General features: G+C 38.7%; 1 protein-coding gene across 1 annotated transcript in view; it reads left to right on the forward strand.

Moving 5' to 3' along the window:
* LOC129360431 (ecto-NOX disulfide-thiol exchanger 2-like) overlaps window positions 1-18,734 on the forward strand; it is a 179,459-nt gene that overhangs the window by 144,107 nt on the left and 16,618 nt on the right. The window contains 7 exon segments of the mRNA XM_055030644.1: window positions 283-489; window positions 2,515-2,748; window positions 4,371-4,418; window positions 4,421-4,582; window positions 9,738-9,844; window positions 13,915-14,029; window positions 18,006-18,193. Coding sequence (XP_054886619.1) covers window positions 283-489; window positions 2,515-2,748; window positions 4,371-4,418; window positions 4,421-4,582; window positions 9,738-9,844; window positions 13,915-14,029; window positions 18,006-18,193 — 1,061 coding nt within the window.

An 18,734-nucleotide genomic window follows, 5' to 3' on the forward strand; every position in this document is an offset into this window, starting at 1 on the left:
GCTTCAGTTTATGTATTTCATTTTATTATCTCTACATGAATGTCAATGGGCAGCATTACATTAGTTTGTTTATTTATTCTAACGTTACGTTTGTTTATTTCTGTGTGATTCTCCCTCCGTGGCTGTGCACGTTGGATTTGTCTTTAAATTCAACTTCCTGAAAAAAAGACTTGAGGAAGTTGCATAGAAATGCTCAAGTCTCACTCCAGGAGCCACGCACTGAAGAAATCCAGCATAAATTACATTTTCCACATTCACTGACTTTGTATTCAATTTGAACAGACCTACCTCCTCCTGCCACAAGAGAACGCCCTCCAGGCTGCAAGACTGTGTTTGTCGGCGGCTTGCCAGAGAACGCCACAGAGCAGCTCATCATGGAGGTCTTTGGACAGTGTGGCGATATCACAGCGATTCGCAAAAGCAAGAAGAATTTCTGCCACATCCGATTTGCAGAGGAGTCCACAGTGGACAAGGCTCTGTTTTTGTCTGGTAAGCTCTCAGCTAAAAAGTGATCATAAATATTTTAAACTCTTGTGACTTTTGTTTGGAGTTGTGAAGGTTTGTCTGATTCATCTCAAATTAACATAAAAACGGACTTTTCTAAGATGTAATGAGTGAAATTAACAGTTACTTTGTAGAGACAAATACTTAGCCATGTATGTCATATTGCACAGATTAATATAGGTTCACTCTGGAATAAAAATGAAATCACATTTGAAATAACTTTCAACAAGTGAGAGAAAGCAGAGTTTCATGAGAAAAAATACAATTCTTTAGTTTTAAAAAAAGCATCCATTCCAACTATCTGGCTGCTGCACCTTGTATTTTTATCTCATCTTCATTTTCAGCCTGAACAGAGCAGAGATCCTCAATCTCTCTGTGCAAACTGATGACCACTCGCCCCGGCTTCAAAAAAAAGCCCACTCGGATGAGCCGCCCTCTCAGAAACATTCCCAGCATTATTGCGTGCGTCCACAAACACATGAGAGATAGTGAGTTTGAATGAGAGATCCCTTGATTTCAACAGCCTCTCTTCTTACAGTGAGGTGTGGGTGCAGAGGTCCATATATTAGAGCGATGACAGAGCTGTGTAGTTTCCCCATAAATAATCCCCCACCCACACACACTCAAGGAGAGCCTGTGCAAACAACAATACCCAGCAATGACACACACTCCGGCAGCTCCAGCACACCAGCATCTCCTCATATGAAATATTGAAGCAGGGATAGATTAAGAGTCTGAGGCAGAGAGAGCAGACTGGAGGAGAAACTCCAGGCTTTTTCGCTCTTTGCTTTTTCTGGTTTGTGTTGGTAAGCTGTGTCATAAAACACACTTGGATCATTTAAGCCAATTAGATCACAAAATGGAGCAAAGTTTCACTTCAGTCCACAACCGGTCATTAGTGAAAATTGAGAAAGGGGGATAAAGTAGATATAGGAGGAAAGTTAAGAGGAAAAGAGGGGTTAATGAGGAATACTGAGCCTGTAGAGAAGTAATTGGCCTCTGAGTTTCTCTTATGTATTGAACATTGATGATACAGTTTCAATTAATCTTTTCAAAAAGAACAATTAGGCATTAACAGCAAATGGCCGCTCAAACTCGGTCGGTTTCGATGTTTCTGCCTGAAATGAGTAATTTCTCTTCACTGTCGCCACCTGCTTGCTCAGGAAAAAAGGTTATCAGCAACTTTTCAACTGAGCTGACTTGGATAAATAACTGCTTACCAATAGACATTATGAACTAAAGTTGACTAGACTGTATTTTAACTGGGTTCAAATAGCACTTAATGTTCAATTTCAATTGCTCTTGGGCTCCATTTTTCTGCTTTTTGTCATATATTTCTTCATTATTGTGTACAAATTTGATCTGTTTTTTATCAATTAACCTTTATATATTTTTACTTTAATTAGGTTTTTACCTCATAAAGGTGTTAACATGATTTACTTTTGGTATAAAAGCATCAAAAGTTTGAAGATTTCCAAGAATGAAATAAACTTTGGATTTATTTTAATCAGATGGTAATTTTTCTCTATCAATCAAATCTATTAACAATACTTACAATTATTCTGAGTGCTTTTGTATGTTGTCTCTGATTTAGAGGTTTGCTTTTTGCTTTTTTGTTTTAAAAAGTTTGTATTTTGCTCTGAGCTCAAAAAGTTAATTTTATGGACTTTCTAGTAATTGTGACTGAACTCCAGTCTGCATGTTGGGTTTTCGGGCATTTTATGGAGATGCACTTTCCAGCTAAGCTTTAAATATAAACCGTAGAAATGTTGGAATGTAGTGTGGAGAAATTTTAACTTATTGCTCCACACAGCTCAACCCTCACAGGTTCAGAACATGATAAATGCACTACCTCCCCACCAGGTCTCTTTCCTTCAACCCTAGTAATCTGTTTCTACATTGATAGATGTGGTGGAAATGTAAGAGGTGTAAAGAATGGTCCTCTGCATTCCACTATCATCTCCTTCTCTTGTTTTTCTGGTTTTTAAATCAAACTCATATGTTTCCTAGGATATCGAATCCGTTTGGGCTCAAGCACAGACAAAAAGGACACTGGGCGGCTCCATGTTGACTTCGCTCAGGCCAGAGACGACCTGTACGAGTGGGAATGCCGCCAGCGCATGTTGGCCCGAGAGGAGCGTCACAGGCGCAAGTTGGAGGAGGACCGCCTGAGGCCGCCGTCCCCTCCTCCCATCGTCCACTATTCAGAGCACGAGTGCAGCCAGCTGGGAGACAAAATCAAAGGTACCTGGACATGGATGCTGGCAACTGCTGGGACCTCAGCTGTGAAATATTAGAGAACAAACACTGGAAACTGAGAATCACAGGGGGGGGAAATGCTTATGGTTTAACCTGACGAGACAACAGGGTTTCTACACAATCTGGAAAAGAATAGAATCTGGTTTAGATATTTAAGAAGTCTGGACGAGTATGGAAAAAGAAAAAGGAGAATTGGGAAATGTGTCTATGTGAGACAATTTTTCCTATTCCTTTGTCTTTATGTTGTGTCCTGTTCTTCCTGTCTATCTTCTTTGTATTATTCCTTCTTTCCTCCTTTCCTACTCTGCCATTTCTTTCTTCTTCCCTTGTTTGTGTCCTTCCTTTTCCCTCGTATTCTCCCTTCTCTCCTTTTGTTCTTTCTTTCTTTCTTCATGTACTTCATTCTTTCTTTCCTTTCATTATTCTTTGCATCCGTATGCTCCTTATTTGTCTCCTTTCTTGTGCTCTTCCTTTCAACTTCATTTTATTTTTTCTTTCCGCCATTTCTTCTTTGTGACCTTCCTTTATTTTTTCCTTGCATTCATTCTTCATGGCCATCCATGTACGAACCTTCATCTATGGTCACAAGCTTTGGGTATTGACCAAAAGAACAAGATTACGGATATAAGCCGTTAACATAAGTTTCCTCTGCAGGGCGTTTGGTTCTCCCTTCGAAACGAGGTGAGAAACTCGGACGGAAAATAATGGATGACTGTACAACATTCTTTGCAAAATGGATATCTCATGGGAGGAAACCTTGAGTCCAACAAAGCATTCCCGGCTCTAACAGTCTGTGAATTTGTCATAACAGATTCTGTTAAACGCCGTACGAGTGGATCCCAACAACATGCTCCTGGGTTATCTCGTCCGCCGCTCGTCATTTTTCAGTCTTCTCTCCTTAACTTTCCTTTCTGCCTCTTTACAGCTTTCTGTCTACTTTCCGCCTGAATAAACTTGTTTCTCTAATGAGCAGTGGCACTTCCAGGTCTCAGTCACAGTGGCCTGATAACTCGGCTGTGACTTTCCGCTTCTCTGCTATCTGCATGTGTCTTTTCCAGCTCTCCGCCGCCTGTCCTTAGCAGAAACAAGGAGTAAACTCAGACGCTGTGCTGTTTCAGCCAAGAATGTGTTTGTGATCTCTCCAGGCTGCTGTTGGGAGCAACACAGTCAATTGCTGTAGATTTTTCTTTTTTTTTACCCAGAGGGGGAAAGAGATCTTGCTGTTTTTACTGCCAGTTTGTATTACTGTACTCCAAACTCAGTTACACTCTATGATGATAGACCACCTCTAGTAGAAATGGGTTTTATAGCCTATTTTGCCTGCAAGTTATAATTTTATTCCACGATGTTGTTTTGTTAGCAAAATATATAGCTGAAATTATCATTTTCTTTTTGTGGTACAACGGAGCTGTAATTTTAGGTTTTTTGCCATCTTTTTTGTATTCTTTCACTCAACTCATAATTTTGTCCAAAGAGCTTGAAAAGCAGCGTTTTATGCCTAATAACCATCATTTTTCCACAAAGGCAGGAGTCCGGTAAAGCCTTGTAGATTATGTCCAAAATGAACTTCTTACTTCCATTTCATCCCCCTTTTTTTTTCCTCCCAGACGACGGTAAGTTTCCAGAGGCCGTCCGCGTACTCCTGACCTGGCTGGAGCGGGCGAAGTCAACCGCAGGAACGCCAACAACTTCTACTCCATGATCCAGTCCTCCAACAGCCACATCCGCCGGCTGATCGGCGAGAAGAGTCAACACGAGAAGGAGATGGAAGAGGCCAAGGACAAGTTCAAGTCGGCGCTGGCTGGCATCGTGGCTCAATGTGAGTCTTCATCGTCATTCTTACCACTTACTGCATCGCTTTGGCCCTTTAACTTTTTCACTGTTTGTCATGTTTCGATTTGAGGCTTCAGTGTGGTTTATGGGGATTTTATGTGATAGTACGCACAGTAATCCATAAATTTGAAGGGAAGGGGAAATTATTCATGGTTTTAATTATTTTTTCCTCACATACACAGCATTTGGAAATCTGCATTTGCATTTTTTTTCTTATTTATTTTTTTTTACCCCCCCCCAGCATGATTCATTGTGCAACCGCCTTTCACTATGAGGTTTGGGGTTAGTTAGGAGTATGACTCCGACCAGCTTTCCTTGTGTGGAAGCTGAAACACAACCCATTCATCATTGGAAAATACTTAAACTAAGTCCTTTTGGGTGGCGGGTATCTGCAAACATCAGCTCTTTTGATTCTTCCCAGTTATATTCCAGTTTGGCCTGTGACTACACCATTCTAATCCTTTCATATGCTAAACCAGCTCTGCAGCTCCTGCTGGAGGACATAGTCTCTCCCTAGTTTCAAGTCTTTTGCACTCTTCCTGACAACTCTAATCAGAGTCCATTTCTCTGCTGAAAAGTATAATACCACCATAATATTTCATCACAGAGATGACATGTTGATTGTCAGACCAGACTACCATCTACCTCCATGTTTTACTTTGAAAATCCTTTGGGTTTCTTTAATCAATTGTTTTTCTTGGCCAGATTTGTGTTTGAGTTGTTTGGACAGATTCTCCCACCTCAGCTGAGGATCAGATACGCCTCCACCCTGGTCGTCTCATAGGTTTCCTTACAGGATTTTCTTCTTTTTATCTTTAATTTTCTTCCCATCAACTCTGATTAGCTCCCAAGTTCCTGACAAAGAAAATTATCCCCACAAGAAGATATGTATTAATCAGAGATTAAATTAAACAAACAGTATTTATGCACTAAACAAGAAGCATCTAAAGTGAACTGATTGACTTTTGTTTATTTAGACCAAAGCAGCTTGAATACAAATACACCCCACACTTTTCACTTTTCTATTCATAAAAACATTTGGAAACTGGGGTTTTTCAGAGATATTATTGATTAATCATTTTTAGGGATGTAACTTAAGCATCTTGGGGTTCAAAGCCATCATCCTGCTGGAAGTCAGTTCATCAAGACAAAACTCTCATTTACTGGCCTCTTTCTTTTCTTCTTTAGCAATCTGAGGTTGGACCTCCAGTTTGACGTCAGTTATCCTCTGCTCTGTGTTGATCTATCACATAAAATCTAAATAAAACACACTGAGTTTTTTTTTGGCTGTGAAACGACAACATGTGAAGCCCAGAGAGTGAAAATACTGCGTGTGCAGTAGATATCCAGGTCAGATAAATGTTTTTTTTATTTTTTGCTTGCTCTGTGTCATTTTAAAATCCAAATCAGGACTTTTATGCCCAGAGTGCTGAAATCCACAGAAAAAGTAAGTATTACATTGTTCATAGCCTGACACTGAGGGTATATGTGCTAACATTTATAGTTACATTCATTGTATTCTTCCTTAAACGAGCTACCACAAACTTAATAGCTGATTAAAGAATGGTAAGTTAAATTCATGTCTCCCTCAGATGGTCCTGAATGTTTTTGATACCTTCGACTTTCAAAATGCAAAAAAAATATTAGACGTCATTTTATTATTCATGTAAGACGCCAGGAGTCGATTGTTAAGGTTCCCTTCAGATGAAAGAAGTAAGTGGCCTCAAACATTTTTTTTCTGGAGTACAATGAAGACTAAACACAAACATTTACTACATGCTCAGTTCTTTTACACACTTATAGGGTTAAAAAATAAGCCATGCTTGTGCAGCTGCTAGTTTACTCCACAGCCTGCGGCGCTCAGTCTCCACTCATCCCTCCACATGTATGTTATATAAAATGTAAACATCCAGACAATCTTCTGTTGTTGTTGACGATGTTTCATGCATTATTAGTCAAAATAAGCCGTGAAGAGGCAGAGTGTGTTTTAACCATATTCGATTATTTCTACCAGTAGAAACGCATTCCCATTCACGATGTTGCCTTCCCTTCGGTGTGTTTCTGTTCTTTTTCATTATAAATCTGAGCCGGCCTGCTGGATCTAGTTTACAGGTTTGGAAAGGGTAAAGCTCTCTTCGTTTTGGTTCTGGTCTTCTTATGGGATACAATTTTTAAAAAGTAGTTGCAGAGCTGTAAAGAAATCATTCACTGTAATTTGAAGAACCAACAATTCAACTGACCTTGGCTGCAGGGTAATTGGAACCAGCTAGTCCACTTTGAGTAGTTTAAAAAATAAAATATATGAAGGTTTTGGAGTGGCCTAGTCAAAAGCCAACGTTAAATTCTTGCTTAAAATATGAAAACACTTGATGGTTGTTGTTTTTGCTCACAGTGCCAGGAAGAGCTTTTTTTTCCTCAATAATAAAGTCTTGATTTAAACACAGTTTTTGTTTGACGATCCAGACTGTTTAAATGTAACAGTTAAAAGCAAAAACATTTTAAATCTGCAAGAGGGGATATTATTTTAAACAATATGAATAATATTTGCTATAACAAGTGAGAAAAAAATACACTTCTAATATTTTCTACGTTGAATTAAAAAGAATTTCTATTTTAGCACTTAAAAAATGCTGCCTCACCATATTTGTAGCTGCATAGGAGCTCACACTCCTGAAAGATTTTTTTTTTTTTTTTTGTGCTCAGTGTCTCTCTTTGCCTTCATCATCACTCTGTTCATCAAATTACAGGGTGCTGGGAAGATGCTATTGATTCCTGGGCTGTTCTGTCTCTCAGCACCCTGCAAACACACGTATTCATACAGAACCAGTTTTATTGATTCGTGTGTGTATATTTGAACCTCAGAAATGCACAGACCTCCCATCCAGTTCTCTGCCACCACTTTAAACAGAGCTATAAGCTGATAGGAGGAAGAGTCAATACTATGCTGCAAATCATCGCACAGGTAGGCTCTGCAGTGACCCTAGTTGATGTTTCTCTCTCATTCAGTTCTATCCCAAACAACTCTTCTAGCTGAGTCAAAGCTTAATTCTCTACACTATCTGTAGAGCTGCAGCTTGTCTGATGTGCTCTTACCCTTTTGTAAAAAAGAAAAGGGTCCTCTGCAGAGGGATATGTAATCAGGAAGACTGTAATGCGGCAGTAAGAAGGCGTCCTTGGGTAAGGTTCTTAAGAGACCTGTTCTGCAGAGGAGCTGCACTGTGGTCAATGCTGGCAGAAGAACAGTGGGTTATTTTTGGCCACCGGCAGTCTCTGAGCAAATCTAATAACAAACTCACAGTGAAAAGGTTCAGGCGTATCCTCATAGCTTATGCTATGAAGGATCTAAAGGCAGTTTGCCAGAATTTGATACACTCTTATATGGACTCGGTGTCCTGTAATAAAACAACTGGCAGCAGTTTTTGTAAGCTTTGTTCTTATGTGTACCTGTCATGCTGGCATGTTTGCAGTAATTAATTCATTTAATATTGCATACCTTTTTTTGTTTGTCAGGAAGTTCCTATTTAGCAGTTTCACAGTTATTTTTCCCACAAAATAAAACATTCTGGCCGTGGTGACCCTATATTCCTCAGGAAACAGTACTTGGCACTGATCCCATTCCACACTGTGTAGATCATAAGACCATCTGTCTGTGAGACTCATCGTTTTGGCATCACCTGTGGGTTTTTGCTTTTTTTTAATGTATAATTGCTGAAACATTTCAGTTTTACAGTTGAGAAGCAAATGTAGCGCAAACATAATAAAAGTTAACAGTTGGGATGTGAAATACTGTGCAGAAATTTCAAACTACCACCTAATTTCTTTATTTTTTGCTTCTGGAGAGCCCATCTAGTATTATTATCTTTTAAATTGTAAATAGTTGTCCAGATTTTTCCGATTACATTTTATTACATTTAAAATGGAGAATAATCATAAAACTGATTTAATTTCAGTGCATTATGTTGTAAAGATTTTTATTACACCACTTTTCCATTTAGTCTGGTTCTGGCCCACATTCAAAGTCTAACATTGGCTTCTCAGTGACATCCCTTCAGTGCATTTTTACTCCGACTTTATAACTATTGAGATTCATTGGATTCACATTTTTACACAGTTATTTTAGCAGCAGTCTTTTCAAGCAGACCTCTGTACTTTGACTGGTGTCATATGAGAGAGGAAAAGGAAAATAATCAATTCAGTTTGTTTATTTAGTGCCAATTCACAAATTCACATGCGTGTTAAAGTCCCCTTGCAAACCAAACTGATGCAATTTATCTCCAGAAATATTGAGTCATTTCAGTTCTACTTACAAAACAATGCAATGAAGTTTAGTGTATTACGTTGTCTTTCAGGAAGTGATTCTTTGCAACAGACCTTTCTCTCATAATCTCAGTTTATGTTGTGTATTGCTAACACTGTTGCTGATTTTGCCTGACTGACTTCAGTCAAAAAGCACATTTCCTTTAGAATTGGTAACCAAAACCAACGCAGAAGTCAAACTTTATTCAACTTTTATGAAACTGCCAAGTAAATTATCTCTTGAGACTTTATCTGGAAAAAAAATCATTTGGGGAAGCTAAGTGCGGCGATGTTTTCAAAGTCTGCAAAAACACTATATATATTGTCAAAAAGCAGTCCTAAGACATGAATGGTTGGTATGAAATGACGCATGGTCTACTAGAAACATCAGGCAGCATCTTTTTCTATCCAAAGTATTTGTGTAAAAATAGAAAACACACATTTATAAAACATCCCTTCAGTTTAGCAGCCTTTTTTATGTCCAAATGATTTATAAGTCATGCTCTAACAAAGCAAATGTGAAAAAAATCCTCTGAAAATGGTCAGATAGTTGACTAAAAATGAGCTAAAAGGCAGCTGAAAACCAAAGACTAAGAAAATCTGAAACAATTTCACATTAATTTGTGTGATTACTCAAATTTGTCAAATGTGACTTGGAACAGGCCTTCATAAGGCGATGCTATGGCATCAGTCGGTATGTATAACACACACAAACATGCTCACACAGAGTACTGATGCCTAGTTGACTCCACTTTCTCACTCCTCTGCTCCCTCCCAACTGCCCTCTGTCTTTCTCTGTCTCTGTCTCTGGGTGGTCTCTGCTCCTTCCCTGCATCCCGCCACAGTTGAACAGATTGTGTCTGTATTCCAAGCTGCTTCCAAACAAAAGGCATGGGACCATTTCTCCAAAGCTCAGCGCAAGAACTTGGACATGTGGCGCAAACAAGTCGAGGTTGGTACACTTTGGTTTCATTCTGTTGTGCGTGTAAAACGTGTAAAAGTAGACGTTCTGCTTTTCTGTTTCATGCTTCATTGACAACTTTATTATGTTTTAACTAGTCCCACGTTATGGCATGGAAAAGGAAATCTTTATTAACATGTTTTAAGAAGAAATACAGAAAAACTGTGATATAGTAAGTACTTTTAACCAAGTAAGGCAGCAGAACAGGTGTCTGCTCACTGCAGAGGTCCAGACATCTCCCCCCATCCTCTTCCTCTCTTCTCACCTCTCTCCACCTCCACTCTGAAGGAATACAAGCTGCTGGGTGAGTTTGTTTCTATCTCTGATAGCATCCTGCACGCAGGTAAATATATAGAAGCTCTTTTCCCTGTACCAGAGGATGCCAGGATTACAGGAAAATGTCAGGAAAAGCATCTTGAGAACTGAAAGTGTGTTGAATTTTCTTATTCAAGCAGCATTTTCTTTGTAATTTGCTGTGTGCTTGCCATATTCTTACTCTCCCAAATAGAACATTAATTGGCATGATGAGGGTTTGTATGTAATGGAGGGTCTGGAGTGTGTTGCAGCCCGGGGTCTAATGGACCATTTATGATCATATTTCAATTGGTAAGTTTCTTTGAACTTCAGCACAACAAACAGATTCAAGCTGTAATTTAGGGGCACATTAAGTCGTGCACGCAGAATAATAACAGAATCTGACATGGCAGAAGCAGCAATCATCCTGCACTAAAACCTCTCTTTATAAGGTAGGTGATGAAAAGCAGAACCGTTGATGTAATTCTCAGAAGTATCAAAACAGTCGACCTGAAATTTTATCTTCCATCTGTTGCTGAATGGTAGAAGCTTGTGTGAAAGTCGGTTTGCACACATGGTGGGAGGATGAGTGATGAATGTTGAGTATGTCTTCTATACTCTTTATGTTCAATTTTAGATCAACACAAAGTAGCTTATGTTTGCTTTGTAGAATGAAAATACATGTTATTTTCTTCAATTTATTACAAATGACATTTTTAGTTGATCGTTTGGACCATTCTTCTTTGAGCTAAACCTCAGACAAATTGTATGCAAAATGACAATGACTAGGTCTGGACTTTGACTGGGCCATTATAACATAAATAGCAGCTTTAGATGTACGTTTAGGGCCATTTTCCTTCTGTATGGCAAACATCTACAACAGTCTCAAGTCTTTTGTCGCTTTTAATAGGTTTTCTTTCAGGATTATATTATAAAATGTTGCCACTTTTACTGTACTATTCTGAAAAAATAAAGAATACGTTTTTGTATATGTAATTGTGGCCTGTCTGAAGACTGACAATCTTTAGGAAAATGGCAATAACTTGCTTTGAAAGAGACTGAATTAAAAACAGACAAGCAGTAGCAATATAAACACTACACTAAGGGAATGTGTTACCAACTGCATTTGGAAAGAAATATGAGTAAGCCACTAAATCTAAAATGTACACCACACTTTCAATATGTTTATCTATAGAATAAAAAACTAATTAAAAAAAGCAGGATTTTTGTGTTCTATCACATCAAATCTCTGTAAAGTACAAAGAAGTTTTCAGTCATAACATAAAAAAGTGTGAATACTTTTGCCAGGTTCTGTGTGCTGATATTTATTTGCCCTCCTGCTGTATTTTGGTTTGCACCATCTTATTACAAGCCTTCTATATCTAGGTCTCACCAGAGCTCGAATTTCCTCAGCAGCTACTTTACTTCTGCTCTCTGTCATTTATTTCTGAGCACTCAGCCTCCTCACAACTGAAAGCCAGTGGTTAAATATGAGGAAGTAATACAGGAAGAGCTGCAAGATGCAACCATACATTCGTGTGAAGGTCAGAAAACCGTAGCAATTGGTTTAAGGTGTGAAAAAGCTACACGTGGCCTCACATGCGTGTTAAATCACAACAAATTACTCCTTAACTTGCAAAATATGGCCTGATGCAACCCTGTGTCCACAGTAAATCAGACTTGGAGGCTCCAATACTGGAAGCCTTTGGTCAGAGCGAAGGCATGCCACGACAGGAAGTGTGTTACTTCATTCAGATTCTGTGGCAGGGAGGAAGAAAAGGCAGCAGAGTTAAATCGATTCAGCTCTGCTCCTCAGTCAGACAACAGCTGCGGCCTCCTGTCAGCGGGCTTCATGCCCACCAGTAGGTTGTTTTCGTCATGTGCTGGTGTGTGTGGAGTTACCTGTGTGACTTCTTCCAGGAGCTTTGGTTGGTGACGTCAGCTGACAGATGGTTGAGATGCTCTCTGCTACCTTTAGCAAAAACTATGATAGTTTTGTTTCAATTTCATTTCTCACAGATTTAACTTGAGGCTTTTCAACATCTGATTTTTTGTTCTTTTTCTTTTTGGGAATTATAGCAGAGCGCTGCATAAAAATCTGCAATGGCAGGACAGTTTGCGTAAACACAACTGTTTAAAAATAATCTTTTTTTGAGTCATTTTGTGGAAAAACTAGTTAATTTCTAGGATGAAAACAAGTCAGTTTTCACCATTTTAAAGAGCTTTCAGAAGTAGCTACTGGTTACTTGCACAATTTTCACTGCTGATGAATCGCAGAGGATTTTTTTTATCACCATCATCTAAAATAACTTTATTTGATCAGCTTGTTCTTGTTACATTTCAACAAAAATGCTTTGTTAAATCTTTGTAGCTTTAGTTTTGATGGCTGCTCTGAATAAATTACTTTGTCTCTTGACTTGTTCTTTTTTTCACAGCAGTGTGGTTTCAATCAGTTTAAGTAGGAGACTCTCTTATCCGTATCAAACTTTTGCGATTTCTGTCACAATGCAGTCACAGGCTTTAATGTATTTTATTCAGATTGTATTTAATTGATCAACACAAAATGGTGCATAATAGTGCTGGAGGAATAGGAATATGTGTTATTGTTATTGTTATTTACTAATTAAAATCTATAAAGTGTTCCATATTAATCCACTTTTATTGTTCAATATGCCCAAAATAAAATCCAGCTGCCCTCAGAAGATTTCTATTTACTTAATTAAGTGAATCTATGCACAATTTCATCTCAGTACAAATCCAGATGTTTTGCGAAGGCCTCAGATGTTTGTTAGAGAACATTAGTGAACAGACGTCATAATGAGCCAAGTAACACAGCAGACTGGTTGTAGAGATGTTTAAAACTGAGTTTTAGCTTTTGAAGCCTAAACTTTGAACATCTCGCAGAGCTCTGTTCAATCCACCATCTGAAAGGTTTTCACAGCAAACTTCCTTATTTAATAGGGCAGGCATTAAAATTGGGCAGCTCTAACTCTGCAGAAACTTCAGAGATCTACAGATTGTCTTTATGCAAAAGTGGCAAGAAGAAGCTCTAAGAGGTTATGTTTAAAGTTTGCCACAAACCAAGCAGGGGACACAACACACTTATCAAAGAATGTGCTCTAAACATATGCAAAAACTTGTTTGACAGAAAAATAAACACTTTGCATCACCCTGAAGGCGTCATCACTGTTGTGTATTGTGGTGGTGGCAGCAGGATGCTTTGGAGATGCTTTGAGCAAAGTTATGCTGAGGGAAACCCAGTTTGATGCTTTAAAAGACTTAAAACTAAAGACCGATCACCTAAATCCAAACTCTATTTATGCAAAAGACAAAATTTGTCTCAATGAAATATTTTTACAGCCGGTTAAATAGAAATGCATGCCACACATTTTGATCTTAAATGTAAAAATGTTTTAAATCCATGTATCATTTTCCGCCCCCTTCCCGAAAACGTATTCCTAAAAGAGTATATTGAACTTTCAGGCTCCAGCTGGTCATAAAGTTTAAACCTATATTGTCTCATTTGCAGTCTGAGCTGTAAAAAGAGAAGGAGCTCCTTAGTTTTGAAGCGTTTCATCTCCATTCAACTTCATCCTCCTTCATCCTACTCTGATGCGTTAAAGTGTTCCTCATAACTTATGCTTCACATTAACTATAGAAGAGGACTCTTTCCTGATGATTGCACCCGGTCAAGTTCAGCACCTCCTTAAAAATCCTCATGAGTCTTGGCAGTTCTCACCCACCGCTCCTTTCGCTGTGTTTCACAGGAGATCAGAAACATGCACAACGAGCAGCTGATGGGCATCAGGCGAGAAGAGGAGATGGAAATGTCTGATGATGATATGGAGGACGTCCCTGACAGCAAAGACTCTGAGGACTCAGGTATGCATATGCATGCGCGTTTCTGCAGCTCAGCACTGTTGTCATCTTGACAGGAAAGCTACCGATCGAGATCTCCTGAGGATGAACGCATTGATTGTTAAATAACTGAGGGAGACGGTTGTGTTTGACTGGAATGACAGTGATCATCCTCTAAACATCTGACAGCCTTCCTACAGCTCCACACGAATGAAGAAACAGGTGCAAAGTACATCACGCCTCACTCCAGCAGAAATATACACAGCGATATTTCAGATTATAAGGGAGATAATAATCCAGGTTTTTTCAACCTCAGAGGAGTCTATTTGTGTGTGCTGAAGCAACTAAAGCTAATGGTGTTGCTTATCTCTCAAGCCCCATAACAATAACCTGACAGTAGTCACCAGGGCAGCATGGAGAAACCACTCACCGCCACGTGTAAACTCAGTCAGCTGTTCCTTCTGTTCTCCTTCATATACTCTTCATCCCTGTTCATCATTCGGATCTCTGCCATTTGCCAATATGACAGCATCTCTAATTACCATGCAAATAAATGTAAACGCTGCAGTCGGCTCATTTGCAACCTTTCTATTTAGCTATCAGCGATTAGTGCTGCTGTCAAAGTCTTGTCATTTCGCTCGATTCCTCAGGATCGGTGGAGGTGACTGGTGTTAATGTGACACGTTCCGATATTTGTGTTAACAGGTTGAAGTGTTAAGCCCCTTTTTTCCTCTCTAACCTTTAAAAATGAATGTTTACACGTCAACAAGCCCTGCTGGAAACACCGGTGTTATGACTGCAGCCTCTTCAAAGCGAATCGAAGCTTTGCGTCTGAGCCATGTGCGGAATAGAAAGACGGACCGCCGGTTATTGTTGGCGGATGTGCGCCCGGAGGCGTGTGCATGCATTCTTGCGGGTCGATAGCACTGCTGGTTATGTAACCGAATCTGGCCACGCGGTTGACATCTCCTCTCGCCAAGCTGATGAGGCTCTCAGATCAATACCCTTTTCACCTCAAACCTTCATTTTGCTGGAAGAGAAGCACACACAAGCTCCATCTCAACACACACACTCGCCCAGCAAGAGTTCATTAACACCGCCAATGGTCCTTGATGATAGACTGCTGGCAGCTCTCATGAACACCGGCACAAACCCTAATAAGATACCCTTTTATATACACACACAGCGATAGAATGAGGATTATCTCCTGTTCAGACCGTGAATTAGCTTTTTTTCTCTTTTTTTAAAGCTTCTTTTTTAAAGAAGGAGAGCGAGCTGATAGTGCTGGACGTCTCTGGTGCCGGGCAGGTCTCATAATAATGATGCCTCCCTCTGTCTGCCTCGTCTGCTCTACAGGTCAGGTCAAATATCCAACAGAGAGTTATTGGACAGAACATTCTGGGATTATTGCACTTTCCAGTCATTGTCAACACGCTCCTGGTGTTTGATTTATCAGATACGGCGTGAATCCAGACTCCACTAAAGACTTCTAATGAGGGAACTTGTACTGGGAGATTAGGAACACAGATATTTTGCATGCAAATGTCACTTTTTGAGATAACAAGGTTTATTTTCTTCAAAGAACAATCCAGTCTGCAACTGCAGACCAAGAGTGCTTCTGCTTTGCAGCTTTAGGACGCCTCCCTGCTATAACACACCTGAATAAAATCAATAATTAATTAATCAATTGATCTATTTTTCTTATTATATTGGGAACTATGCCTTTTTCAAATAGTCTTCCACAGATGTCAGTCCTGTAAAAGTTTTAATTTATTTAAAATCTAAATATAAGTATAAAATTGTGTTGTTTTCTTTAAATGGCAGCAAATTTTCTATTATAAATTACGCAAATGAAAGATGTCTTTTTCAGTTCTTCATTTTATTTAGCTGGACTGAGGGCAAAAGGAGACTTTGGAACGTTGAGATTGTGGACATTAATAAATTAAATGCATTTTGACATATGTGAAGCACATTTCTTATCTATTGTGCTTGTTTGCTTAATCAGACGTTTGAGTGGCATTAGAAGTTTAAATGAATTTCAACTTTATGAAAACCTTTAACAGCTTTTATTGAAAGTGAACAGCTGCTGCATGTGAGCTTCTATATTTTATATACAGAAAAAGGTCATCAGTATTTTCCTGCCAATGAAGAATCCATATGTCTACTGTCCAGTGTTTCTCACATTAAAATGCATCTCATGTAAGCATGAGGAATAGAAAGTCAAGTTTCATTGCTTTGACAGAAATTTGAGCTTTTGAGCTTTGAGTCAGTACTTGTTAAAGGATAAATTAATGCTAAGCTGCTGTTTAGAACTCAAGAATCGTTTGTTTTCACCCAATAATCCTCTCATGATCATGATTTCTTGAGTGCGCCAATATTCCGACTGAACAAGAGCCCAAATTCTCAGGATAATGGAAATAGACCAACTCTGGTGTGTTGACGTGAAAATCATGCAAGGTAGCAAATGAAAGAAATCACGTATACAACATTAATTGCAGATATAGCTGTCCTTGGCTTGTGTACAAACTTCATCAGGATTTTATTTGACAGATGTTTTGTCTCAGAGAAATAAGTCACTTACCTGAAAACTGAAACAAGCATGTGAGTTTATTTTTGTCTTAATTGATCCATGGATAAAGAATTCATGTTCTTTTTTTTTTTTTTACGTATTTTATGATACAAAATACCAGTTGTGGTGTGAGGCAGAGTTTATATGTTGAATCTTTCATTTGCATGTTTTGTTCATGTGCTGTTGAAACTGGAGGAATACATACACTGGATAAAAAAATAATAATTCTCACCATCTGAAGTTAAATTTCCTGCTTTAGGTAAGTTAGAATTATCTAAATTATTTATATTTGATGAATATCACAATAACAAGAGCACGAAAAAATCCGTGGCATATTTATACACCTTTACCTTAATACTTTACCTCAGTATTTTGTAGCAACGCCTTTAAACTTTATGATGTGGGTCAAATCTTCTGGGTTTACTTTTACAGGCTTCTCAGTAGTTTGCTTGTGTTTAAAAGTGCACCAGTTCTTCCTGCAGCACAACACACTCACAAAATGATGCTGCCACCCCCATACTTCACATTTAGGATGGTACAAGCATCTCAGCTCTTCCTCCAAATGTAACAATGGTCAATATGATCAAACACTTCCACTTCGGTTTCATTAAACCACACTCCAAAAAAGAAGCTCTTTGTCTTCAATGTTTTACTGGACTAATGGATTACTCATTTAGCCCATGCCACTATGTGTCTTCTTTATTCAGTATATAGAAAATTCTGGTTTCAACTGTATGTTTTAGTTCAGTTAACGACAGGAACATTTAACATTTGAAAACATGACTTTTGACACAATGAAAGTCATGATCTTGGTTTAAAATGTCAAATGTTTGATCTAGATTCAGATAAAATTGTTTTTTTCCCGCCATAAGGTTCACATGCTAGAATGTTTGTTGCAAGTTCTTTTTTTTTGACATGCTTATTTGTCAGTCTTTTGTCATTTTAATTCAGTTGGGAAAATGTCCGTCTGATCCCAATGAAAGGTGCGTTGTAGCAGTAACTTACACTGTGTCGTCTTTAGGGACGACACAAAAGAATTAAGTGGAAAAACGCTGTTAGAAGTTTTCTGGTTCCTCAGTGAAACCGGTTTTATAAATAAACACAAGATCTTTTTCTGACTCTGTCTGCACTTTGGGAATAAGCTGAGAGGCTTTTATTAGCAAGCATCTATCAAATAGATTTGCTGTTATTCTGTCTTTCAGGACATACTGTCATAAAATATTGTCTCACCTTCTATACCTGCAAACACCCAAGAGAATAAAGGAATTTACTGTGAATGTTACTATCCAAGTTTCAGGTTTTTAGTTTTTATTTATAGTGCAAAGTCTAAAAACCATTAAAAGTTGTTTATCTACACTGTAACCAAATTGATTAGTCCCATAACACTCAGCACGTTTGGAAAATATGTGTTGTGTGTCTTTCTGTCTCTAGGTGTTTCCCAAGTAGAAGCCTTAAAGGAGGAGAACGACTCGCTACGCTGCCAGCTGGACGCCTACAGGAACGAAGTGGAGCTGCTCAAACAGGAGCAGGGAAAGAACCAGCCAGTCCGCAGCGAGGAGGACAGCACTCATTCACAGCAGCTCAGCTTCCTGCAGCAGGCTCTGCAAGGCATGCAAAAGGTAATCCTTCATAAACTAACCATCCTGGTGTCCAACAATGATTTAAACCCACTTTTAAATTACCACTTTATGACCAAGGACTTTGTTGTTGCTTGTTTTTTTTTTCTGATTGAAGACAATTTGATGAGTGTTAGGTGGGTGCTGCTATTTTAAAAGGCTTACATAGACATCCATAGTGAAAACCTTGCAAATATTCAGTGTCAATCGGTCAATTTTTGATTCTTTTCCTTTTTTAAAAATGTTTTGAATCTCGTCTTTTAAGCGCTGTACCACATTCTAATGAAGAGCTTCTTCATTCTTTCATTTTTCAAATTACAGCCCCATTTAAGCCGTTATTATAACCTTTGAAAAATCCATTAAATACAAAAGGATTCAATGCTGAAGGTTTTTCCTGCTGTCTTCCCTAATGTTTAGAAATCGAACAACCTGTAAGAAAAAAGCACATCACTAGATTAGACAGGCAGGGGAAACGGGAAGCAAAATAATTACAGGAGGCATTCAGCAGATCCATAGATGGAGTGAAAATGTAAACGAGATGAAT

This window comes from Poeciliopsis prolifica, unplaced genomic scaffold, assembly GCF_027474105.1.
Source record: "Poeciliopsis prolifica strain line A6 unplaced genomic scaffold, Auburn_PproV2 SCAFFOLD006, whole genome shotgun sequence".
Classification (NCBI taxonomy): Eukaryota; Metazoa; Chordata; class Actinopteri; order Cyprinodontiformes; family Poeciliidae; genus Poeciliopsis; species Poeciliopsis prolifica.